Source organism: Balearica regulorum, chromosome 14 (assembly GCF_011004875.1).
Source record: "Balearica regulorum gibbericeps isolate bBalReg1 chromosome 14, bBalReg1.pri, whole genome shotgun sequence".
In the NCBI taxonomy this organism is placed as follows: Eukaryota; Metazoa; Chordata; class Aves; order Gruiformes; family Gruidae; genus Balearica; species Balearica regulorum.
The window spans coordinates 15,444,234-15,470,377 of NC_046197.1; the positions used below are offsets into that span (position 1 = coordinate 15,444,234).

Consider the following 26,144-nt stretch of genomic DNA (forward strand, 5'->3'; position numbering starts at 1 on the left):
GGTGAAATGTGTCAGGGCTTGTTCAAACAGTGGCAGGTGGAATGGATGGAAACTATTCAGCTGCCACCTCCCTCCCCCAGCCCTGGCCCCGATGTGGCATTGCAGGGATGGGACAGGCCTTAGGACTTCCCACATGCCAGTACTGAGCCTGGCAGGTTGAGCTGGCACTCTCGGGGCTGAGGATGTCATGGATGGTTATGTCCTTGCCCCAGGCTTGGAAACTGGGCAAGAACCTGTCTGTCTCCTCTCTGCTTGGTGCCAGAGCAGGCTGGGACCTTGTCTCCGTGACAGTGTGTTGAGCGAACCTTGTCAGCTCATGCATAGACGAGGCCAGTCCCAAGCCTCTTCCTCGCCTCTGCCTCCCAACATCAGATCAGACTGGTCATTGTCTTTTCCCTGAGCCATAGCCCTGTGGCCTCTCTGCTGTTGTATCAGACTGTCTCCTGCTTCTTGTCCTTGTCCTTTTTTCCCTAAGGCACATTCCTGTTGTCTCCTACACCATGGGCTACCTGGCGTGCCATCTCCTGGAAAACAGGGCCCTTAAACCTCTCCTTGATTGTGTCCCTGCCCTCGCTTTTGTGACTTCTTGCTAGTCACCCGGTATTGGCAGGTGCTGAGATGGAGTTGCTGATTTCCTCCCACATCTTCTTCATCATCTTCATTCGTTTCCTTTCCCCCCATCCTGGCTGTTGGTTTGTATCAGCTTCTGTTACTCCTGCCAGGTCTAGGAGCAATTGAGGCAATGTCTCTTGTCTCTCCCTGCTCATTGGGGTCCCAACCCTTCCCTGGGCTTCCCAAAGGTATCTAGGAGAGCTGAAATAACTCTGTTGCCGAGTTACGTGCAGATTTTTCACAAAACATACGGGCCGTGCTTAGGTTTAGAGCAAGGCCTGGTGCTGTGCTTTGAAATGGAGGTGTAGGTCCAGAGGCACCTTGCCTCTGCCCCGTGCTTTAGCAGATGATGTTTCCTGAAGCTGGGATCTCTCTAAGCAGGACAGAGGCTTTCCGGGAGTGCTCAAATTGATCTTCTGTGTCTCTCTTTCTCACAGCAGTAAAGGACCAAGCCGAACTGCAGAGCTGCCAGGGGAACAGTCGGACCTGCGGGGCAGATGTCGGCCGTCGTACGGGTCCCAGATCGGAGGCCAGACTTTTTACAACAGTGAATACGGGGAGCTGTCAGAACACTCTGAGGATGGCAGCTGCACCCCGCCTGGAGAGGGGGCCAGTCCCCCCACTCTCCATGCTTCCTTCTTCTCTGAGCAGTACTAATGGCATCAGGCCCTGGAGGCACCTGCCAAGGCATCCCCTCTCCCCCTCCAGGCACGTCATCAGGGTCACTCAGAGCTTCTCCTTCAACCTGTGCCCAACCCCAGCATGGAACCTACCCCGAACAGATGGGGAACACCGATGTCCTTGGAACCGCAGCACGATGGCCCAGAAAACACCTCCAGCTGCAGCTTCCCCATGCCGGGACTGGAGAGAGCACCTTGCTGATTCCTCGTGTTTCTTTTCTTCCTGTGGCTCAGACAGATGCATTCTGCCAGCAAGTGGGTGCCTGTGTTCAGCACTACAGCACCTTCTGCCTAGCATCCAGCCTCCACTCAGATCAGCTTCCCATTCAGAAAGCCCATTTCAGGTCAGATATAAATAGATCTGTCTTAGTCTCAAGTTTCTTCCTGGTGTGCAGCCTGAATGTTTTTCCTTGGATTGCTTCCTCCTCCTCTCCTCATGATGTCAGCTGCTGAGCTGCAGAGCAGAATCAAAGGGAAGAAATCCCTAGTGGTATTAACAGCAAGAGCAGGACATTTTAAAGAGGTGTACGAAGAGATCCCAAGGGATCTTTGTAAATGTTCGCGCACACTGTTCATTCTGGGTAGGTGCCAGCCTCTCCATCTCCGCTGCAAGCAACACCCACATCCCTCTCATCTCTGCTGGGGGAAACCTGTCAATCTGCCTTACCACCAGGATTATTTTAGCCATCCCAACACAGCTAGTGCTGAACAGACCATCAGCTGATGGCTAGAGTCCTCCTAGTGAGATAAATAGCACCTCTTTTTGCAGGCCTTGTGCAAAACAGGGTTTATATGATCTGTGCTGAGAGCAGGTTACTCACTGGGCTGCTGCTCTCACCTTCCCCTTCTACCAGAGCAGTGCTGAGATCATTTGTTGCTCAAGTGAGAAATTAAAGCAACAGCTGTGTTAATTTCAGCTGGCTTCTAAACATAGAGTGAAAATGGGTTGTTTGCTGGGAGGAAGAGGATCAAAGTGGTAGGGAGTGAAATGTTTATTTTCAAGTTGCTGCAAGGGTTTTGGAAACAATGGAAGGAACAGAGCTCCAGCAGTGAGGTGCCCTGGGTGGCATCCCCTGGTGTGTTGGCATCACTGAGCACATGGAGGGCAGCACCTGCCCAGGGCTCAGGCCCCAGTTCTTCCTGGATGGACAGTTCTGCACCATGACCTTTCCGGTTGCCCTTGTTCCCTGGCTCTAAGGAGGAACTCTCTGCCCGATGTGCTCCTCTTCAGGTCTTGTTGCAGAGCCGCCAGCACAGTGTATCCATCTCTAGGGGACTGAGAAACATCTATTTGCTGAGGAAACACCTCATCACTGGAGTCATTTGTCTCTGAAAGATACCACGTGAATTCAGAGCTCTAGGGAACCTCTGCAGCCCCTCTCTACAGATTTCTGTGCTGCTGCCTCACCACTTCCCACCCACTTCTTTCCATCCTGCTCACAATCTGAGAGCTCAGCCACAGAGCACGGTTACGTCACCGTCAGAGGAGTCTGGGTGAAGAGGCTCATCTGAACAGCTTGTCATCATCTCTTCTCCCACGTGCCCATTGCTGGTAGAGCTCCTTGCACCAGGGCATCTCAGCGCCGGGAAGTTTCTGCTTGCAGGCTGCACCTTTGTGCACAGAGCCGAGGGTTTGGTTTGGACTTTTAAAATCATGTTTCCTGTCAGACATACTGCTTTCCCAAACTGTATTTCTTTTCCAGCAGTGAGTTTTATGTGTTTCCTGACGTGAGCCTGTGAGTCCTTATGGATGACTTTCCCAAGTCTTAATTATAGTTCTCTGCACAAGTGTAATGGGGAGATTTATTTAGCACATGGGAAAAGCATGCCTGTCATTCAGATTCTCTAAGCCTGTGCAGAGTGCTTGATGTTCCCCTCCCTTTTCGTGTCAGCAGGATGACATGGCTGCAATTTCCATGGCAAAAAGAGGCACAAAACTGGACCAGCTTGAGCCAAACTGGCTCGGAATGTGAAATTGGAAATTGCATATAACAATGAATTCCCTAACTTCTACTGGTGTCCCCTCAAGTTGCCAGGAATTTAAGCATCTTTAAGTAATTGTTATGAGTCAGTAAGAATCCTCTGGCAGGAGATGGTGGAGAGCCAGGCCAAGGAAGTAGGACAGCCAGCGGGGTGTAGGCCAGACCAAATTCTCCTGCCCTCATCTTGCCCTGGTTTTTGAACTGGTGGTTCCCTTGACAGAAGGAAGGCTTCATGTGCCCCATGCTGCTGGGGGTCTCCACCGGCATTCATATGGGTAGAAGGTGATAGATGGCTGAGCTAAATTCAGACTGTTTGCTTGGTGATGTGCACCCATAGGACCCAGGCTCTCGTTTCCAGCGCTTCACAACAGTGCTCTGCCTGGAAGCACAGCCCCACCTGAGAGACGGCCCAAGAAGGAGGCCTATAAATTAAATAATAGTTGAAAAACTGAATTCCAAAATAGCTGCAAGTCTTTGTCCATATGTGAGGGATAGAAATGTACCAGCAAAGCCCGATGCTTGCAGGGCACCGGCAGGATTCCTCAACAGAAAGGGGACAAAGGCATCAGAGCGCCCTGGCTGGCTGTCAGCACTCCCAACCAGCCAGGCACTTTGTCTCTGGGTTCAGCTGTTAATTGCTCACGAGCATCCTTGTGGAGAAGGGTTACTTCATCAGAGCCATTGTTAATGATCCCTGGCTTCACTCTGGGCAAAGCACTGGTGCGACATCTGATTTTTGAACATTCAAATCATTCGGCTCCACAGAAGTTTATTTTCTCTCTTTCGCACCATCTTGATGGGGGTGTGGAATCAGATCCTATTGTGTCTGCATCAACAGCATTGCATGAACAATGCAGCCATGATATGAGCACACATTGGCTCCTCTTCAGACACTCCTGCTGATGAAGAACAATTGTAGTGTGGAATATTGAAGAGCTGTTGAGACAATCATACTTTCGCTCTCTTAAAAGTATACTAAAATTAGAGTGTACGAACCTGATACCCTTCCCCACACTCTTGCATTATTTCTGGCTTTTTTTTTTTCTTTTTTTTTCTTTTTTTTTACAGTCTCCAGATAAGCATGAGCATGAAATGAAGCTGGTCTGTTTTGGTTTTAAGATGTGAGGCAACAGCATTGTCTGTCTTTCCGCAGCGACAAGGGAGAATTTCAAATTTTAAAACCCAGGGTTTGATAATTGTGCCTGCTCCATTCACAATGCACTCTGTTGTGTTTCGTTTGGGCTTTTTAACTGGAACTCAACATCAAAGCTAAGCTATTTATCATCCTCCTCCTTTAAAATGACTATTCCCGGTCTATGTGCAGTCTCGTTTTTCCTTACAAAGTGTTGGTGTTGGGAGGACATTCCTCCCTCATGAAAAGAAAGTGTTGGGTCCCCTACTTGCAAATACACGTGCGTCTCTGAAGAAAAACCTGTGTATCAAGTAACACTTCATTTATATTGCAATATTTTAACCTGGTACCTGTGGTTGCTACAGCAGCATTCAATGTTTCAGTGGGCTGCCTTCGAAGCAAGTAGGTTACAACATGGGTTATGTGCGAGTACAAAAGTGTGGTTTGTGTGTGTGAGTGAGTGTTTCGTGGGTGAGTGGGTGTTTGCACGTGTGAAGTTTTCCTACCAGTGAGCGTATGTGAGTGTTTATAACTCACGTTGAGTCTTGTGTCTGGAAGTTCACGGTTATATATCAAACCAGTTAGAACACTGCTTTCTTTCCTCTCCTCCTATAGTACTTGTTATCCTTTGTCATTAAGAGTTTTGTTGTAATATCTAAATGTGAAAACGAATAAAGTCATAACTGGCAGCCGCTCTCTGTGCACGGTGCTGCAGCACTCCTCTGCCCCCGATGGCCCACGCAGCACTAGGCAGCTCCACTGTGGCCCAAGCAATTAGCACATTTTGGGTTTATTATTTTTACTTTTGTGTCCTTTTGCATTTCGCCGCATCCTCTAGGAAACAGCTGGCCTTTGTGGCATTTCCATCCAGGATGAAACTCAGTCTTTTCTCATGATGAAGCCGGATATGCTTTGGTTAAGCTTGCTGACAGGAGCCGGCAGCCCAGCTCCCAGCCCTTCGCCCCGCCGCCACCTCCCGCCAGATCCGCGACCCTTCCTCACCGCCTCGTCCCGGGAGTCTGGGACCCCACGGTTCCCCTTTCCCCTCCTTCACCACACACCGACGGGCGCCGGGAGGGACCAACGGCGGCGGATCCCCCCCGCCAGGATCCCCCTCAGCGGGCGGAGGGAGGCACGGCGCCGCCCCGCAGGTGGCGCCCTCACCTCGGCGGCGGCCGCAGGCCCCGGGGCAGAGCCCGGCCGGGAAGATGGCGGCGGGGTGTGCCGAGGGCTTTTGGCAATTAAAAGCTGACAGGAAAGCTTTTAAGGGTGGGGGTGAGTCACGGGCGGGATCTAGGCTGAAGGAAATGTTCCGCGCCAGGGGACCGCTGGAAATGGAACATAAATGGATTTATAACCTTTCCCCCCCCCCAAAAAAAAAAAACACCAGGAGCCGGGGTGAAACCTGAAGCATGGCTCCCTCCTTACCCCTGTGGTTACAGGTGAAGACCTCAGTGATATTTGCCTGTCAAAAAAAAAAACCCAACGAAACGGTCCTCTGACGAGTGGCTGCCAGCAGAGGTACAGCTACCCTGTGCAGGAAACCTGGGGACATTCCCCTCAGCTGCAGCCTCTCCACCGCCATCCCTTCATCCAGCTCCACCACCCATTAAAGCAGCCAAAAGGCCCTTTTAACCCTCTTCTCCCCATCCAGGGACCTGAGGAATGAGGAGACTGAAGATGCTCTTGCTTAAATACCCCATTTTTGCGCACCTCAGTTGCTCTTCTCCTGGGGCCACGAGCGCTCAGACACTCGTCTCCTGCCTCCCAGCCCGTCCGTTGGAGAGGCAGAGGCAGGAGAGGAGCGTCCGAGCGCTCGTGGCCCAAAACAACCTCCTGCACGAGAAGGGATAAGGATGGCATCAAGCAGGAAGCCCTTGCTGGATGGCAGACTGCCCATCTTCTGCAGAAATGCAACCCACAAGAAGCTGGATGGGGCAAAATGAAAAGCAGCCTTTTCCTGTGGTTAGAAAAGAGAACTAGGAAGTCGCTGGTTGGGCCCTTCGGCTTGTTTTGCTTCTGACGTGGCCAGCGTATGTATTCTCAATGCTTTTCAAAAGTCCTTGGCAATCTTTCTCTGAAAGGCGATGCAGGAATAGCAAGGAATCCTTCAGGCTCCGAGTATTCCCTGGCCCCTTTTTGCATCAAAATGATGCAGAGCTCTTAATGTTAAAAAAATCAAACTACTGTCTGCACTGCAAGAACGACGACTCTGAAACACGTCCTGCACAATGCTGTATTGGTGCGTTTGCCACAACTCTCGCCCTCCAGCTGGGGTGAAAGTCTGGGTGAAGTATTGAAAAGCAAGAAATGGCATGTGGTTCCTCCTCCAGCATTCACCAAGAGGGGCAAAAATTTAAAAAAAAAAAACAAAACCACAACAACCAACAGTGGAAGCAGAACACTCAGCTGCTGCTTCAGAAACATTTCCTGGGTTGTACTGACATTTCTACAGAGCTTTTCGTAAACAGCTTCGCGGAGGATTTTACAGAGCCATAAGTGACATGCCTTTAGCAAAGCCCACAGGTCCATTCTGCTCCGAGACGGAAGCTTGCAAGCCGGCTGCTTTCCTTGGGAACGGCACGGGTCTCTCTGAGGGCAGGATTAGACCCCCCACTTGCATCTCAACAAAATAAACAGAGTTTGATGGTGTTATCTTACATGCGTATGTCACCAGCTACATCACAAACAGATAAACTACAGAACCATCCAAAAGGGAACAGTTTAATAAAATGCTTAGGCTTATCACTGGGCCTTCCCGCACAGCTGGGGAAGTCACCAAGGAGACCATATCTCAACAGCAGCACAGGTATTTGTTCAGAAATTTAGAAAATATCCTAACTCACAGCCCTTGCAGTACTTGTTCTCTTTGCCATAAGTAATTTTCAGATAGTTTGCCTTTCAAAATCTGAGGCCATTACATTTTGTTACATCTCTGAAGAGGCTGAAATCCTTAAAACTATGACATTAGTTAAAGAGAGAGTAATTCATCAAGTCCTGTTTTACAGTATTTCATGGGATTAAAATTTATTAACAACATTTGAGTGGTTGTAAGAGTTCCCATTTTAGTATGCCAGAAGTAACTCCAAATTAGGTCAGAGTGACCAAATTCTGATATGGAGGCTGTGTTGTTCCTGGCCCAAGAGCACTTTCGGTGTTAACCGGACACACTGAACATGCACCACCTCTCTTTCACACATACAGCACTTTTTCCCCCCATTTCAGACACACTTTTGAACCATCTCTCCTATTTTTGACGGTCAGCGCTCCTGATCTGGAAATTCATGACGCTGAGGAGCCATGGCAGCCCGTATGCGTCCCTACACTTAATTCCTCGCAGACCTGCAGGTCGCTAGAGCCAAGCGTTCCTTACAGATGCCGGTGAAGCTCCGGGCCGGGCAGCACCTCGCCCCCACCACGCCATGGCGGCCCATCTCCGCAGCGCCACGGGCCCGGTGACGTCATCCGACGTAGTCCCGCCCTTCATCTAGCCCCGCCCAGAGGGTGTGGCGTTTACCCTAGCCCCGCCTCTCGCCCTCGTGGCGCTGGGCGGGGCGGGGCGCGCCTGCGCAGTGTGGGGAGCACCGGGCTGCAGTCGAGGCGCCGGGCGCGGAGCCGGCGACAGAGCGTGGTGCGGCTGCGGGAAGGTGCGGGGGGCCCCGCCGCCCACGGGACGAGCCGAACATGGAGCGGTGGTCACCGGCTGCGGCCGCCGGCCTGGGCAGCGGGATGCGCCGCCCGCCGCACTAAGGCGGCGGCGAGCCCCGAGGCGAAGCGAGGCGGTGCGGCGAGCCGAGCTCCAGGCGAGCCCCGCGGCCGTGTGTGAGCGCGACTGAGGCGGCAGCGGCGGCTCCTCCCGGCGGCCTCCTCGGTGCCGGCGCGGGGCTGTGCGGGGAGGGGGGCCGCGGCGCCGCCCCCGCCTCCTCCCCTCGCCCGGCACGGGCAGAGGCGGGCGGCCGGGGCTCCTCCGCGGCGGCAGCGGGCGGGCGGCCGGCATGAGCGTGGCGCCCTGAGGGGCCGGCGGAGCGGGGGGTCGCCCCGAGCAGCCTCCCCCGGGGGCCGCGGCCGGCGGATCGGACTCGGCTGGGACCTGCCATGACTCCCCTGGCTCCTCCCATGGCATGAGCCCGTGCTCTCCTCCCCCCCTCCGCCTGCTTTTGGTCTTTCTCCGCTCCTGGGCTGTCAGATGGGATAAAATACACCCGGGCGTGTGGGGCTCGGCGCTGCCGCGGGCGCAGCGGCGGAGGCAAACCGGTGACGGCCGTCGGTTCGCCCGGAGTCGAAGATGAGCTGGTGGTGGGCTCGCCAGCACCGGAACGGCGGCTCCTCCGTCCTGCTGCTGCTGCTGTTGCTGCTCTGGCACTGCTGGGTCCGGCCGTCCGGCGCCGACAACGCCAGCCAGGCGTATTACACCGCCCTCATCAACGTGACGGTGCTGAGCCCCGAGCGGGGCGGCCCCACGCTGCTGAGGATCGACCGCGGCCGCTACGGGCAGGATTCCCCCAAGGTGGAGGTCAAGGGCCTGCTGGTGGCTCCCGTCCCCATCAACGGAGGTAAGGCTTCCTTTGCAGCCGTCGGTCGTTTGCTGCCGGCTGCCTCCCTTTGCAAGGTGGTTGGCCTTTGTCTGAGCTTTGCAGACTTTCCTAGAGAGCTCTGACAAGAGAGGAGGAAGAACTTGCCCAGAGGAAAATTTAAAAAAAAAAAAAAAAATCCACGATCTGAAAGTGCTGGCTTTAATAACGGTTCTGCAAAGCGTAATGTGTTTTCCAGCATGGATCCCAGTAGGCTAGTCATATTGAGTGATGAAGGTGTTATTTCTAAACTAATTACAGGGAGTCGGTAGCGATAGTTAACAGTATTTGATTACAGCGTTTCTGTGAATCTCAGAGCAGCTGCATAGCTATCTCACTGTGATAGATATGCATCTGGATGGCTTTTGCAGCTGCATGAAGTCATGGTTGTTCAGTGTACGTTTATTAAAAATGCTGTTTAAGCTGTCCATCAAGACTTAAAAGGACTGAAGCCATCAAGCTGTTATTCTTCATGGCCAGTCCAAAATGTGCTTGTTTGCAGTAGTGAACACTACTTCCAAGTCAGTTTTCTTTTTAATAAGTGAAGCTGTTGTCCACTGATTGTTTGGTGACAAACGTTGGTTAGAGAACACCAATTTAAACAAGTGAGAGTAGTATCTTTATTTTTGCCTAAAATGAAACCAATTGCTTCAGTCATAATGATGTAGTTTTTTGTAGTATCTTGTTTAGAAAACCCTCTTGACATTATCTAGACTGCTATCTTTAAGAAATGGACCACTTGATGGACCACAGTGGTCCCAACCTGTCTACTGAACAGTAAACCTCTCAATAATGCATTAAGTGAAATAATGTAGTCGGTTAAAACTAGACTCTAAGTGGTGAATATTAAGAGTTTTTTAAAAGAATTGATAACACATAACTACTGTATTATTAAAAGCTTCTTGAGAATTTACCAGATCTTAAGATCAGGAAAATACTTTGATGCTCCATCAGAACAAAACGCATTCTGCTAGGCAGCCTGCTCTAAGCTTCTAGTATGTGTGAAGCAGACTATGCATCAGCAGATGCTTGCCGGTTTTATTGAAGCTCTGTTTCATTAGCTTTACAAAGTGTTAACTAGAATATATTAATACAGCATATTTTTGAGTGGAAGGGTGAGAAAGCAGAAATTGTTCAGCAACTCTGCTGTAAAATGATTTTCATTTGTACATCAAATCCTACCTTCACCATGCTTTCTGAGTCAGCTATCATCAAATATGCCTGGACTTTCCTCCTCCTGCTTCCTGGTATTCCTCACTTAAACACATACACCCTTCAACCAACCATATGAAATCGGAGGCTGTCCTGAAAGTGTTAGGCATGTAAACATGTTATTGCAAGTAGTATTTTTAGGGGTTTAAAAACTGCTGCCTTTTAATATATGCAAGATATCAAAACACATTATTTGTTTAGCAGCTGCATTATTTGTCAAGAAAAACTTTTGATATCAATTATTCTTTAACCTGCATCTAACTTCTTTTGCTTTCTTCTGATAGGGTCTTCACTAAAGTGTGATTAAAACACTGAGGGAGGCTGACAGCATTTTCACTGGAAGCTAATAGTGAGAGAAGATCTAAATAAAATTCTGAGCAGTCCATAAACAACATTTTTATACCTTACTGTTAATTATTTTATGATTAGTAATATTCAGTGAGAAAGCACAGCAGGAATCATGAAATTGCAGACCTCCGTTTCTGCAGTTTTGACATGCTGCAGTCATTAAAACTTTGCCATCAGTTGTTGGGAAGATTTCAGTTTTGTCCTTCTGTTTGTCAACAGAAGACTGTTACAAGCAAACACTGCAGCAGTTGTCTTCCTTTAAAGTTCTTCTGAATGGTTCTATGTAGGTTCTCAGAGTATACGTTTTATCTGAATTTTGCTGAGGTGCACTTCATGTGCCTTAAAAATATTTCATGTAGTAGGAAAGACTGGAATATTTTATGCTTTTGGTTAAGATGTTCTCAAACACTTAAGAGTCTTATGTTTATATTCTTGTGCTTTTTTTGTATCTAGAATTGATAAAAGACAATGCTGTCTTGCTGAAAGTAATTGCTCTAATGCCTTTTTATCAGCCTGTTAACATTGCTGTAGAACTTGTTTGCAAAATATCTTTTTCTGATAGCTCTTAACACAAGTAGCTAGCACCAGCCTCTGCTTTTAAAGTAGTAAATGTTCTACCCCAGTTCTCATGTGTCCTAAGAAGAAAAGGACTCCACAATTGTTAGCAACTATGTTTGAAGACACCTTGACTCTGAAACTGCTTTGATGTCAAGCATTCACCCATTCATGGACTGTCCCTAGAAATTTCCACAAACATGGGTGATCTCTTAGCACCTTCATGGCGTAGACTGGGACATGCAAGTTTTAGAGGTGAAATGTCCTTAATGCTGTGTTAAGATCCCTTACTCATTGCCTGCAGGGAAATAAATTAATTTACTAATTCAGAATTTAGCTAAAGATCTGCTGCTGAACATACACCATTTGTAATAGCACAGCCTGTGATTTTAAATGTTCTTGAATATGCCCAATATTTTATATACTACTTTTTGAAGGTCCCAGTCCTGTGTAATTACCCATCCTTTAAATTTCAGTGCAGAATGATATATTCAATCACTTCTGTTTCTTTAGCAGAATTTCTTTAATCAAATTCAACCTTGTCATGTTAATGCATGTATCAAAACTCTTTCCCTGTTCTTTTTATAGACCCTTGTATGAAATTGATACTGGTTTTCAAAAGCAATGTTCCCCTGGAAGTGATATGGCAGTAATCCGCATGACCGCTTGTGAATGTGACTTGTGAAAGTGTAGCTCCAGCAAGTTGTTGGTCACAGTTGGCTGCTGGGTGTAAATACAGCACCTGTGTACGCGTATCTTTCCAAGTGCATTAAATGCATGGTAACAGCAGAGTTTCTCTGTTAATCTCTCTTTGGTTCTTCCACTTCTAGTTCCTTTTCTTACTTCCTCTAACGTGTTAATCTTTTGTCATGACTTAAATAATTTCTTATTAGAAGAGCATTTTAAACAGCTTCTGGATACGAATGCTTGCAGATTATAAAAAAAATGTTCCTTTTGTTCTGCATGGAAGGATAAGAATGAAATGCATCCTCACAGCCTGATGCAGCTTTTCTGATAGTTTATTTTGGGTTTATGTCTTCGGCAAGGTTACTGAGCACTGCTCATTGAGTGCCTTACTCTGTTATTTTTGACTTTTTGGAACCAGCAGCCCAGACTTTTCACAGTAGGTACTCGTGGTGTGTCTGTGTAAGTGTTCAGCCCTGTGCCACTAGTGACCTCTGCTTTTGAGCATCTTTGGAACTAGGTGCCTGACACCAGTTGTGATGCTGATCTTTAGGTGTCAGGCATATTCCTCTTGCTATGACTAACCAAGCAGGAAGCCATTGAAAACTCCCTTTAACGATTCTTGGTAGAAACTGCAGTGCTTTGTGGCTTAGCTCCCTCAGAAACCTTCTCTGTGGTGAACGGGACTCTCCTGTAACTGTTGAATCTGGGTTATTGCATGTCATTCTGGGTTTGGATACACAGTTGAGGACTGGAAATGTCAGTCCTGTGTGCTTTCCAAGCCCCCTCGCAGAGGGTCGGGCCTTGCCGGGAGGCGAGTTTCTGTGCACCTTGGGTAGTGGGGAAGCAGACAGGGTGAATAGGGCTGGAGAGTGATAGGAAGTGAAACAGCACCAGACCTAAAGCCAAACTTGAAAACGTTAAGACTTGTGGAGTTAATAGGTCAGGAACGAGGAGGTGAGGAGGGGTGGAAGGGGACTGGAGCCTAAAGGGCTTCTGGGGAGGCGATGGCTGTACAAAAGCTGCTTGGAGAAAGAACTCGTAGAAAGGGGAGATCTCTGCTTGCCCAGCCACAACCCTACTAACCCTTCAGCAGACTGAAAATTTGAGGAAAAACATATGTTATAAAAAGGTGGAAGTAGAGAATAAACAATATTGGCACAATGTTAGGAATGGAGGTATATTGTGTATGATACTGTAATGTTTTGTAGCATCTGACACTTCATAAACACCTTGTGTGAACAAGTTTTAGCTGCAGAAGGCTTAAAATGACAGTTTCCTGGTAACTGCAGAGCTTTAGGTAACATTGAGACAGAATTTTGTGTTTCTTTCTGGCCCAGAATCCAAAATAATAAGCTTTAGGAAAATGCAACAAGCAGAAGTATCAATAAATATAGAGTAGTGGAAGAAAAATCTTGTGCATGTATCCATCCTTTACCATTGGTCTCAGTATCCAGCTTAATCAGTAGTCATTAATTGATAACAAAAGTGGAGGTTATATATTAGTTTATAAGCATAATTGGTAGTATACTTACTGAGCTAACAAGATTAAATCTGAACTATTACAGGACTCTTCTAAGCTTCAGTGATTTTCTTTTGTTTAACTTCTTTCCTAAAACAAGATTACCTCTGGTTCAAAGAGTTTCTTTTAGCATTAAAGCCAGCTTTAGTCAAAGCAATTACCTGAAGTAGTTCTTGAAAAGAAAATGTTGCTGTATATAACTCATTGATACAACTTCTAAAAAGCAGAAGTTATAACTGGCTTGAATAAGGACTATGTTGATAATAACACAAGTAGTAATGCATTGAAAGAAAAGATATATATTGTGTGTGTTAAACCCTGATAGGATTACAAGTAGCTAGTACCCTTCCTTGAAATAAGAATCAGTGCTGCTGCGTTGCTTCTGTAAATTTCCTAGCTGAATTCCTGTTCTGGAAATTTTATCGTAGGATTATAATTAATGTGTTGCACAAGGCTGGCTGTTCTGCCAGTCAGGTGTGCTACATAGCGCCTGCTGCGCAGAGGGAATGCTTTGGGGCACAGGCTGCATGGGACGGCATCTTTCCGTGTGCTCTTTTCTTTCCCATCAAGTCTCTTGATTTGCTCCCTTCAAAATATTGATGGTGTGTCTCCACCTGTTGTATTACAGTGATTGAAGGGCAGACTTTAAAATGATTTCTGTATGTGTAACTGAGACAGACCAGCTCTGGCAACTGGTGATGATCTCAGAGACTAGAGTATTAGTTAAAATGCAATCAATATCAAGATATCTGACCTTTTTAAAAAGAAAAAAAAAAAATAGTTAATGCATGAGTATGGGATCATGGCACTGGCCTTTTTCTGTGCAAAGGGGACAAGGTCTGATAACACTCAATGTGGCAACCTTGGCTGAATTGGGACATCACAGCTATGTGCTAAGCAATGCAAGAGCAACATAAACACCCAGTATATGAGAGAAAGCAAACCCAGTCACGGTTCAGAAGTAGGAGGAGCCAGTCTGCATTCAGGCAAGTGTGTACTTCTGACAAAGCCTCTGACAGTTAACCTATTAATTTCATTTTTGTGACTGTGAAATGGCTATCACTGTTACAGGGGGAAGGCTAAAGGACCTGGTCAAACAATTGGAAAAGATGAGGAGGAAAGTACTGTTACTGTTCTAACGTCAGCTTGCCAATACTTCTCCAGTAGTTGAGGAAGCTTGGCTGGATCTATTGCTTTATTAACTATTTCTTTCACATGAATCCCTAAAATGCTGTCACAAACATTAATACTTCAGGAGAAAGGCATCTTGAATTTAAAAAAAATGCTTAAGGAGAAATGGTTACAGGCAAGTTGAGCAGTCCTGTGTTCTGCAGAGGAAACTGAAGGTCTCCTAACGTTGAGAACAAACGTGCAGCCTAACTGTAGATACTTAAATTGCAGCTGATCCTTCTGTAAAGAGGCTCTTCTGTGGTGTTGGGGCTTACAGTAGGAAAGGGAGATGTTTACAGCAGCATTGTACGTAGCTCTTTAACTCAGCAGGCTGCCACTTCTAACAGAAAATTGGGGTTTTTGCCAACACATTTGTGGTACATAGGTAGACATGGAGAAAGGAAAGGCAGAGTAAACTTACATTTCAAATAAGCCAGAAGAGTAGCACACCTATAGGGAAACACACGTAGATGGCTTTCTGTATGCTTATATCTTCTGAAATTATGAAATTACATGAGTGACTTCTGATCATATCTTTTTATGTGCAAGTGATTTATTTTAGAATAACTTTTAATTTAATTTGAAGTTGCTTTTCATTCTGGCATGGACATCATCCAGGTAATACTTGCAAGCCCTAGTCTTTTAGATCCTAATTGTACTTTGGGCAATGGAGCATGGATGACATGATAATGGAGAGCTATTGATGATGCTTCTTGCCGACACTGTTCATTTATCTGTGTCCCCTACAAAGCCAACTGATGTGCCTGGTACGTTAGGTGTATAGCAGACGTTTTGTTTTAGCCAGTTTGCTATGCCAGAAAGGGTGGCCATGACTATAAGACTTTCACTTTTTTCAGAGTGTATTAATTCTATTGAAAAACCCAGGAGAAAAAACTCACTTTTCACTATTGTTCCTGAATTTTATTTAGTTAAAAGTGAAAAGATTACTTAGCAGTTGTGTGGTGTAAATAGGATGGCAATGTAAAGAAAAGTGGGTTGTGACTTTTTGTTAAATCTGAAGTGACTGGCAGTTACTCAGTTCAGGTTTATCTAAACCAACCAGATTTTCCTTAATGTTTTTGTATTACTTAAATAGCACTAAAATAATATTGTTGACTGTTAATTTTTCATCCGGACACACTGAATCCACCTTGTCGGGAGTAACATGCTGTATGCATTTGAGTGGTGTTTGTTGGTCTATATCTGGAAAGCTTTTATCTCTTAATATCTTGTTTCCTAATCCTGTTGCTCTATCCAGTAACGTTTCATAGCTCTGTCCACGGCTGAAAGAGACTTTGATCTCTACTGTGGTAGAAAATTTTGTACTACTTTTCCCACAGATGCAGTTTCTCTTACTACTTTCTCTGACAGTTTTGAAGCTAAAATTTTCAAGCTTTACAAATTCAAAGGTACCTACTTAAATTTTAGTAAAATTAAACTGTATAATAGACTTTTGAGAATGCTGCTTCTCTTTTCAAGGTGCCTTTTGCTTTTTACTGCTTTTATGATTTTTCACTCTAATAACCCCATTACATGTGGCCATTTTTGTTTTCACTTAGTATTTTAGTTTTGAGCATGATTGTACTGAAGCAAACTGTACATAATCCATAGGATTACTGCTCTTCATCCCATATATTTTAAGTAAATTTGTTGGCCCGAGTGTCTACTTTCAGAGTTAGTTTTAGCAGTTTGAGGAGATTCTACGGAATCGTGGCCACTTATTGAATGGTATTTTCCAAGGGATGTATCGCACCTGAGACTCAAGAATCTGATTTCAGTGGAGAAAGATGGGATTTTTAGCTTTCAAGGCTTGAGAAACTTCGTATCAGTTTGCTGTTGCTTCTCACCCCCTGCATTTTTAAGTGGAAATATTCTGAACAAGGGGGAAGTTTGCATTAAACAGTAAACTGCTTTTATCTTAACAGAGAACATCAGGATTGGTTGCACATGGGCTGTGTTATAGTTGTATCACATTTTAAAGGAATTATAGTTCTTTTTGAAAAAAATGTATCGTTCTCTTTAAGACTACAAAGACAAGCTACAACAGTGCAGTCGACAGGAAAGTGCACTCCTATGATCATTGCTGTTTGTGATGGCCGTCACCAGTGCTCCAAAAGATGTCCGTGGATCAGCGCTAGCTAGCAATTTCCAAAGGGATTCAAGTAATAATGTCAGTGTAGTGGAAGAAAATATTCAATAAAATCTAGCATTCAGGCATCTATATTTCTGATTTTCCCTGATCCCTGTATAAAACTAAACACAAATACAAAAATACAGCAAATAGCCCTGCATGTCTGAAATGTCTAATACAGCCTTGAGAAACAATTGTGAAAAGGATGTGCTTATATCTGGCTCCCCACCCTCCTTCCAGGGGAACAGGGAGAGGCACTTCTTGTCCAAATTAAGAGATGCAATGACTTCCTGTATGACTGCCACAATATAGATTCCTCTGCACTAGTTTTCATTAGGCAAACAAAAGATTTTTCGTTCTTGTTTCAGAAAAGATCCTTTAGCTATTTGAATCTCCTTTGTTATAGGTTTTTAACCTGAGATATGTTAAGCTGAGAATGCTTAAAAAGATCTTTTGTTTCCAGCTGATATGTTAAACTGGATAATTTTTTTGTGGTGCACCTTTTGCCAAAATCCCATAGTGTGTGCTAATGATCTCACTTCTTTAAAAGGAAAATTTTATGGGACACTTCATTTGAATTGCTATTAGGATCTGTAATGTTTTCAGAGCTATTATGCAAATAAATTGTTTGTTTATGTCTTGAAAAATCACTGTTTATTCCAACCATTTTTAGTAGCCAAAGATTCTTATACTCTTGGCATTTGAAAGGGTAAATATATTCGTATTATTACTGTTGGCTCTAAATTTCTAAAATACTTTAATGATACGACCATCAGGCTAAACAGTATGTTTCCAATTGTGTAAACAGAGATGTCTTACATCAGTTTCAGCTGCTGTACAGTGAAGTTGTCTTCTGCATTGCATTTTGTGCCTTTTGTATGTGGCTTTGTGCGGGTTTGGGTTGTTCAGGATACATTACAGCATCAGAAAGGACAAAAGAAGAGCTTTGCATGCTGTTGAATTCAGACATCCGGCATTTGCCATTTCTGTTACTCTTCCTTTATACCATCAATAACTGACAACTTGAGTGCATCGTGTTTGCAAAACCGTTTTTTTTTCCTCTTAATTTGAATGCACTTCCTCGTAGACAAAATGTGTATATATGAAAGCTGATCTTGGCTGCCGGGGTTTTACAAGATCAGCTTTTAATGTAGTCCTTTTTTTTTTTTTTACAGTAGCCTGCACATGGCAGATAACTCTGAAATCTTGTTTTCACAGTCTCCTTTGTTTAGCTATACTTCCCACTACAGTGATATTTGTGACTTCATTAGAAAAGAAAAAAGTTATATTCCCCAGAATGACTGATAAACAGCTGTTTCGTAAATGCCTACAGCATATGAACCATATTCTAATGTTTTTCAGCCTGTAGGCAGGTATTGATTCAAATGTAAATTCATTGTTCTAGCTGCACTAGAGTTAAAAATAGCTTGTGTTAGTGAGCCTAATTCTCAGGCATATAGTCACAGCTTTCATTGTGTGAGATGGTTTTTTTTTAAAGACTTTTTTTCATAAGAATGCAGTTGTCTTTAGGCTTTATTAACAAGAGGATAGTGGCTTGCTAGTGCATAACAGTTAATTCAGCAAAACTTGGAGTTAGGGTGGGGGTGTTTTGCCTGTTTGAACAAATTGTCATCTGTGTAAATGTATTTCCTGTTCCAGTTGCAGATCGTCTGGGCTGTGACCCTCGAACACGTTTCCAAGTTCCACCAAACACCAAGCAGTGGATCGCTTTACTACAGCGAGGAAACTGTACGTTTAGAGAGAAAATACTGCGAGCAGCTTCACATAATGCCACAGCCGTGGTCATTTACAACAATATATCCAGTGAAGAACCTGTCACGATGACTCATCAAGGTAAATAAAATATAATCTCTTTTACTACAATTCTTCTTTGCCCAAGTACTCTTTTGCCGTATAAACTATTGGTAAAGAGCTCTTGGCAGTGCGCAGATGATGCTATTTGGAATAGCCTGTTCTCTAATGATGTTTACATGTATGCAATATAGCAAAATAAGCCAATCATTCTGAAAAGTTATTTTCATGTAGTGTATATCTTATCCAATGAGGAACTTTTTCCACTGCAGTGGGAATATGAGTGTTTTGGAGTGAGAAAATATCTGTAAGGTCTTCGGAGCAATCTGTTTCAAACCTTGCTAAAGAAGAAAAGATAACATATAACGGAAGGTCTAGAATTTTATAAAGCATCTGTACCCAATGAATTTTTATGGTAGCATGTCTTCAACTGGCTGTTATTCTGGGGACTTTCAAATCTTAACAGTTATATCAGGATCTGAGCTTGCATGCTCTTTTTAATGACATTTTACAGAGGGTTCTCTTTCTACAGTGTGTCTTTGAGTGCCATACAGGAATCAACAAAACTTAGTGATTCGGAGAGAAGTTGCCTCTAAGTTTTCTAGAATTAGACTCTTGCTGGTCTAGAATAATGCTGAAATTCCCGATTTCTACTTTTTTAGGGCTATCTATGTGCAAAACTTCACTGTCACTGGTGAGTTACTTTAGCCAGCAGGAACCTCATGCGTAAACGTTTTCCTTGGTTAAAAATTATTTTCACAACTCTGATAATTACATTTTTCCATTTCCCAGAAGGTTTTCTCAGTTTGGAATTATTTAGCTTAATCAGAAAAGGCCTATTTCTATATTTGATGTCTGTACTGCTAGCTGATTTTTTTTTTTCCTAGAATATTTTCAGTCCTTTTTCTTTAAGCATAGGGGGTTGCTTGGAAACTGCAATTTCCTAACTATTTATATGCATATTGTCACGCAATTAGAATTGAATTCTTTTACTAAAGAAGTGCTATGGTTGCTTCTTCGGTTTTTACAAGGGAAATGACTTGTGGCTGCTCCTGGCTTAGTGGGGTTTGACCTTCCCATTTCTGTATACCGCAGGAGATTTCTGGGGAGATTTTGACCTCTGTGTTGCAATTCAAAGCCTGTTGACAATCCATTTTTATCTTAGGTACCTTCCTTAGACACTTTTGCAAGTAATCTGCAGGCAAAAAGTCCCATGTTCTAGTAAAACACTTTTTACCACCTTCCTTTTGTGGTTTTTTTTGCCACTTCTCTCTCTGATGTAATACCCTCCTAAACCTTCTGCTCTGGTCTCTTTTTGAAGTACCTGTAAGATTGTAAGGTCTGAAGGCTGTTTAGCAATTTGTGATGCCTGTGGCCTGGAGTGTCTTATTGTGGCACAAAAAAAAGACTACCAATAACAATACAGCTCTAGCATTGTTTGCTCTAATACATGTTAAATCATACAATGGGTTTGATTTTCATTTTAATACCTTCTTTCTGGTAATGCTCTTAGATTTGGCAGGTGCTTTCATAGCAGTGGGATGGTGTCTGTCTCTTATTAGGAAAAATCCTAGCTCACTCCGTGTTTCAGCTCTGAAGACCTGTGTGTTGCCTTTGAAACTGTATCAATAGGTCCAGTGGTTCTGGTAGGTTGAAATAATGTCTCAGGTTATAAAATGTGAGAGCTGCTGTGGTTAAAATGATGTTTTGTAAGCTAGTCAGGCAACTGTTTGGATACTTGATATTTGGAAAAAAACTAATACTGTCTTCAGCATGTTGACTTCCAAATATTTATTCTTACTCATGGCAAGCTGTAAAAAAAAAGTAATTACTGGAGATGATGCATATTTTATCTTTGGGTATTTGAGATATTGGTTTTTTAGCTGCATGTTTTCAGTCCCTGATATACTGGAATCTCTATTATTGATATGGACTGTAGGCACTATCTCAGTATTGGACTTGAAGTGTTCAAACTATGTGACAGACTGAAAGTAATTATCTAGAACTGAAGATCCACCTTAGCACCACACTGTAATGAAGAGGAATGTCGCTCCACAGCTTTTGTTTTGATTGCATTATGGCCGTGTAAGGGATCTCCTTACCAATCTGTGCTTTGCAGAGCTTCCCATAAAAAAACTTCCTGTTTTCTTGATGTAAGAACTGCAAGTGTGTGTAACAGAAGTAGACTAGTCATTTGGTGTTAGCTTCAACATAGGGAGGATTTGGGATCCAGCATTCCCATCGGTGAGAATTAATCCAAGTGAGATACAGATTCATGAACCTATATGTATGTGATGAGCATATTCAGACAAATGTTCTGTGTAAAGCAGTCTTACACACATTCAGGGCACTCTCTGGTCTTCCTTTTCCACTATATCACTGCTTGTATGCTTTTTAGGTGGTGAACCACCATGTCGTCTACTAATTAGATATTCTGGTGTGCTACATTTCTTCACTTTAGTATTTTCTATCCCTAAAGGTTGGGAGGAGTTGACCTTGTGTATTCAATAGCTGTTCTGCTGCTGATTCAGTTAAATATGTGTTAAATAAAGTTGATATAAAGTGAAAATGAAGGTGAGCCACCACGTTGGTTTTGTTTCCATATGATGTCTAGTGCTGTGCAGTATTCCTCTATGCAAATGCATCTACCACAAGACAATTTTGCAGCTGTATTATGATGACCAGGTTCATGGCTCTCCGTTTTCTTTGTGTAGACAGGTAAAAATAGACCTTGTGTCACTTTATATCGCTGTAACATGATTTTTATACTGCTGCATACCAAACCTTAGGAATGTTCTGTCTTCCTGGTGAAGAGATGGAAAAGTGGCAACTGCTGATAATGCACACTCTGAACTGCACGCTTTGGTATTTTTTTGATATTTGCATGAATTCCAATCACCAGCTTAGGCAATGTCTGTGCTAAAAATAAGTATTATATAGATTTATGTATGTTGCCCACCTGCAGGAAGGTGATTCCCTATGAAAAGAGCTCAGTAAGCAGTTCTCATCTACGGGATTAATATTTTACCCAAGTTATTTTATGCTTGAACACACATTTGAAAATTTTAATCTTATGGAAATTTGTTCATACACAATATATTACTTAGCAGAATGTAAATTAATTCTGGTGGCTAGATAACAACTGTCACTCTTGAATCAGTCTGTCATCACCATGACAAATGAACAATTTCTATTGCTAATATCAGATTTTGCTTTTTCTTGTGTGATAGTCCACTAAGTCTCTGTTCCCTCAACTTGAAGTTGAGTGTTAAAGTAGATATTGACCTTAAGGAGTTGAACTTTTTTTTAAAACAAATCTATTTCTGTTAATGTTATTTGCAACATTTTCTTTTTCTCTGTGTGTATCCTTGTATGTTTTCCAGTGTGCATGTAAAAGAAACTTAATGCACATTCTTGCAGATGTCCTCTATCAACCTAAGTGAAGGACATCTTTCCCAGCATAGGTTATGTTAGACTATGATATCACTGGCAGGAAGGCAGTTTTATGAGTGGTTTTGCTTGCTACTTCTGTTAAAGCAGAACGAATATTGTCTAATGTAAAAAAAGAGCCTATGTGGTAGAGAAAATATGTAGTAGCTGTCTCCTTTACAATCAATTATTGGAATAGGAAGGAAATGCAGGTAAAATAGCATTTTAATTCTTTGTGTGTGGTGGAGACAGTCCTGTCAAGTACAAAATAGTTGAATTTTATATTGAACTTCTCTGTTAAAATCTAGACTTTTATTTGGATTTATAGAAAATAATATAAGCCAAAGAAGCCTCTAAAGTTAAATTTTCATACTCTGAATTTATGGAACAAATATAAACAGAAAAAAATAAATATAGAAGAGAGTGTCAAAATGAAGTTGCTAGGTTCCAAAACTACTGTTTACCAGTGCTGAAGAAATTTCCTGAAGTATCTAAACAACTTCTAATATAATACCTTTTTTCAGAGAATTTACCTGATACAGGTAAATCTTTTAAAGTCTTTAGAACAAGCTGCAGCCATCTCATCAGGCTCAATCTTCATTGCACTTCTGAAGAAACGATGCACTCGTTTTCTGCAAGAAGGTGTTTCTGTTCCGTGATGTGCACAGAAGGTGACGTTCCCCTGCTGTAGTACAGTGGGAGAGCTGCCCATCACGGGCTCCCAGAAACAGTTTCCTTTCAAGGGGACGATTTCTGATGGCCCTGCTTTCTCCTTGAAAGCACACTAGCACAGGAAGCAAGGTCTGTACTTGCTATCTTACGTGGATTATTTTAGGTCACTGGGTCAGAGGCAGGAGGGACAGGAAGTAGTTTGGAGTTGTTGCCATCTAATGGCTATTCTTCATTCTTGCCCTAATTCAGCACGCAGAGGACATACTGCAGAGGTCCAGCAGTCAAAATGCCACTCTCCTCTGTTGTGGCAGTCTCACTGCATGCAGTACATCTCTTCCTCTGCTGCTTGCCTTTTTCTCACAAATGTCTTTTTATGTAACTGTAAGCTGAACTGATGCGTGAAAGCTATGGCAGGGTGCATTGCAGATTATTTCGCACAAATGTGCGATGACGAATGTTTCGGCTCTGTATCAAATCCACTGCAAAACTTTCCCTGGATTGCAGAGACCTGCTTTTAATCCACAGCTCAAAACTAATTTTATTTTATATTACTATATTGTTATAATTTATTATTATTAATTTACCCTGGAATACTAGTGAAAAGGAAGGAAGGATGAGTCATTAAAGTTGAAGCTTTAAAAAAGGCAAAACAATCAATAGTCTAACCTTAGTTTACATATCTTTGATCATTTTATATTGTTTATATTTGCTAACTGAAAATATGGGGAACAAGTGTCAACAGCATCATAGTCAATGCTCTTTCCCACTGCCTTTCTTGGAGGTGTATCCATCAGGAAAATCTGTCACACAGTAGATGGAGATGTCTGACACTTAACGAGATGTGGAGAGGAGTGTGTTTGAAGCACAGATCCTGGACCATAAGGAAGCACTTGTCTCTTCAAGATAAGCCAGGGAAACTCCTTTACAAAGCTAACATAGCTGCAGTGACTTGCAGAACTTCTTAGCAGTGTTTCTGCATGGTATATGCCTCATCCACAGCTGAAATAACAGCAGTTAGGCTCATTTTTTCCCTTAGCCAGCTGAAAGGGTAATTAGTTCTGTGACTGGGAAAAGGCCCACGGGACTGTTAGTGACTGTAAGTAATTACATTCTTTTTCTTATCCAAAGTCTGAGCTCCAACAGCAGAGTAATTCCCAAAATCTATAGATTTGGTGGAATCACATTTATGATATTAATCTATGAAATGTTATTTATGAAGCTCTAAATATATTTTGTAGTGTCCTTGGGTAAGGCGCCCTTGCCATTTCTCTTCCATGCTTTGCTGAATTTGTTTGGAGTGACTGTCCAGATTGATAGGTCTGTATGGAAGTTGTCTGTAGGTAGAAGAAAATACATGAGCATGACAGATTACCCTTCTTAGAAATCCCTGGGTTTTTCAGCTCCAACTTCCATTAGGTGGAATACAAACTGCTATCCAGAAATAGCAAAATGGGAGCCACCTACTAACACCTGGTCACACTACAGAATGTAAGATTATGGAGAGTTTTAGTTATCAAGCACCAAGTGTCGTAAATTGATGAATGGACCAGTAAGGTCTACATTACATTAGTATTATTGATTAATGAATAATGTGACACTGTAATCAGTGATTGGGTGTTAAATCCAGATCTAAGGTAACAGGGTTTAGACACTGTTCAGAAATATGCGTGAAGAAAGGTTGTTCTCAAATAGCAGAAAGATCTTTTGAAGACAGAAAGACGTATTTTGGAAATATGTGACATTGTGACATGAACCTTTTTTCAGTGATGTATCATGTTAGGATTACACCATTTCCCTAGTCAAAACTTAATGTGACTCTTCTGCTTTTTATTAATTTGCATTTGTTCAACGTTTGAATATAAAATTTGGTCTACTTCGTTAGCATGCTAATACCTTAACAGTAAAAGTATTCATTAACTAGGACTGCCAATGCAGTTTACTCACCATAATACATAGTTAAATGCCTTGTAAAGCTATGTGAAAGAAAAAAAGAATCTGTGCACAGATTGTGGAAAGGGGATGATAAAATGATAAATTCCTTTGTACCAGTTTTTTTTATTCTTCCGGCATTAAGTGGAATGTCCGTTTCCTTTTAAAAAAAAAAAAAGTAGTGCAAGTAGATGCAAAGAAACATTGCTAAAAGAGAAGAACGTTGTGTGAAATGTCTGTAAAATCATTGCAACACATGTCTCGTTTTCCCTTATCTAGGCTTGGTTTTCCCTAGTGTAAAGAACACAAAAGGTTATGTGCATTAAAAATATATAATATATAAATGTAATTCCCAGAAGATAAAAGTCCTTCTACAGAAAGGGAATATGTAATATAAGTACAACAGTCAAAACAGTCAGAAGTGGGGTGGGGGAGGAACAAAACAAACCCCAGTGTCTGTACCATTTTAAGTGAACTCTGTGGCAGTTGTGGTTCCGGGGATGTATAAATTCTCTCTTCCGGTGCTCACCCCTTCTCAGCCCAGCCATGAATCTGCCCTCCCCGTGTCTATCAGAGGCATTGAAGTAGTGTGGTTTTGCTTTCAAAAGTCAAGGTGGGGCAGAGATTCAGGAACTTGTGGGACACTTAGAGAAGAGGTGGGTGCATCTTGTAACTTAATAGAAGGATCTTAATTTTTCTAACAGTGCTTAGTGTCATATGACTTGCGAAAGAAGATAAAAAGGAGCTCTCTGGGTGAGGTTGATGGAGAGGAAATGATCTGCACTGAAGCTGAAGTCCAACACCTTTCTTCTACATACCAATACTGTATTGTATCTTTGAGAGACTGTAAGTGTTGGTTTTCTTGAGCGAGGTACACTGGGTGTAGCAGAGAGGCAGCTGGACCTTGTCAAGTTTGAGGAAGTCCAGGGGTATAGCTCCACCATCTCGTGTGTATCAGCGTGGTTTGGACTTGTGAATGAAGCAGGAGGATTTAGCTGTAACTACCGGTTTTGATCTTTATGCAGATTTCTCCTTAAGAAATGTCTTGCTAAGTGTCCAAATAGAGCAATTGAGTTATGAAATAATGTGTCAGCGGCTGTAATCTAAATATGGCCCAACAGTTTCCTCAACTGATTTTGCTATTTAGCTCTCCTTTTAGGAGCTCTTGGTCACAGTAGATCTTAAAGCTGATGGAAAATAAGGCAAGAACATTATACTGAGGCATTGTTTCTTGTTTAATGAAGGAGAGTGGGCATTGGAAAGATAATTTCTGCTTATAAGATCATTATTTATCACCTATAGACTTAATTTAATGTGCTACAGGCTAGCACAACAAGAATCTGATTAGGCTTTAATGCTTATTTTGAATTGTCACACCTATCTTTGGAAAGCTACTCTTGCTGCTTCTGGTTTTGTAATCATATGCCTCAATCATATGCCTGTTTTTCTTAAAGGAGCAGAACTTTGTGAAGGTCCATCACGCATCTATTAGCAGTACAGCAATGCATGGTACACTGCAAAATACTGAAGTGTATGAAATCATATTTAGAGGACACAGTGCAGTGCCCTTTCTTAGCCTGTCAGTAAAATCTGTTTAAGCTCTTTTTCCTGCAATCAAAGAAGAGTTTTGAGTGTTCTTCAGACATAAATTGACTGTATTTCAGTTGCAGTTCATAAAAGCCTGTTCCTCACTAAACTTGAAT

General features: G+C 43.1%; 2 protein-coding genes across 5 annotated transcripts in view; both read left to right on the forward strand.

Annotated features, from left to right (window-relative positions):
• Window positions 1-5,095, forward strand: part of FLT4 (fms related receptor tyrosine kinase 4) — a 60,096-nt gene extending 55,001 nt beyond the window's left edge. For all 3 annotated transcript variants that reach the window (XM_075766342.1, XM_075766341.1, XM_075766343.1), the window contains one exon: window positions 1,050-5,095. In XM_075766342.1, coding sequence (XP_075622457.1) covers window positions 1,050-1,269 — 220 coding nt within the window. In that variant the 3' untranslated portion in view covers window positions 1,270-5,095. The remainder of the gene's footprint in view (window positions 1-1,049) is intronic.
• Window positions 5,096-8,535: 3,440 nt separating this feature from the next.
• Window positions 8,536-26,144, forward strand: part of RNF130 (ring finger protein 130) — a 47,946-nt gene continuing 30,337 nt past the window's right edge. The window contains exons 1-2 of one of the 2 annotated variants that reach the window (XM_075767013.1): window positions 8,536-8,959; window positions 18,259-18,453. In XM_075767013.1, coding sequence (XP_075623128.1) covers window positions 8,692-8,959; window positions 18,259-18,453 — 463 coding nt within the window. In that variant the 5' untranslated portion in view covers window positions 8,536-8,691. The remainder of the gene's footprint in view (window positions 8,960-18,258; window positions 18,454-26,144) is intronic. The other variant, XM_010302493.2, reaches the window with a different exon arrangement.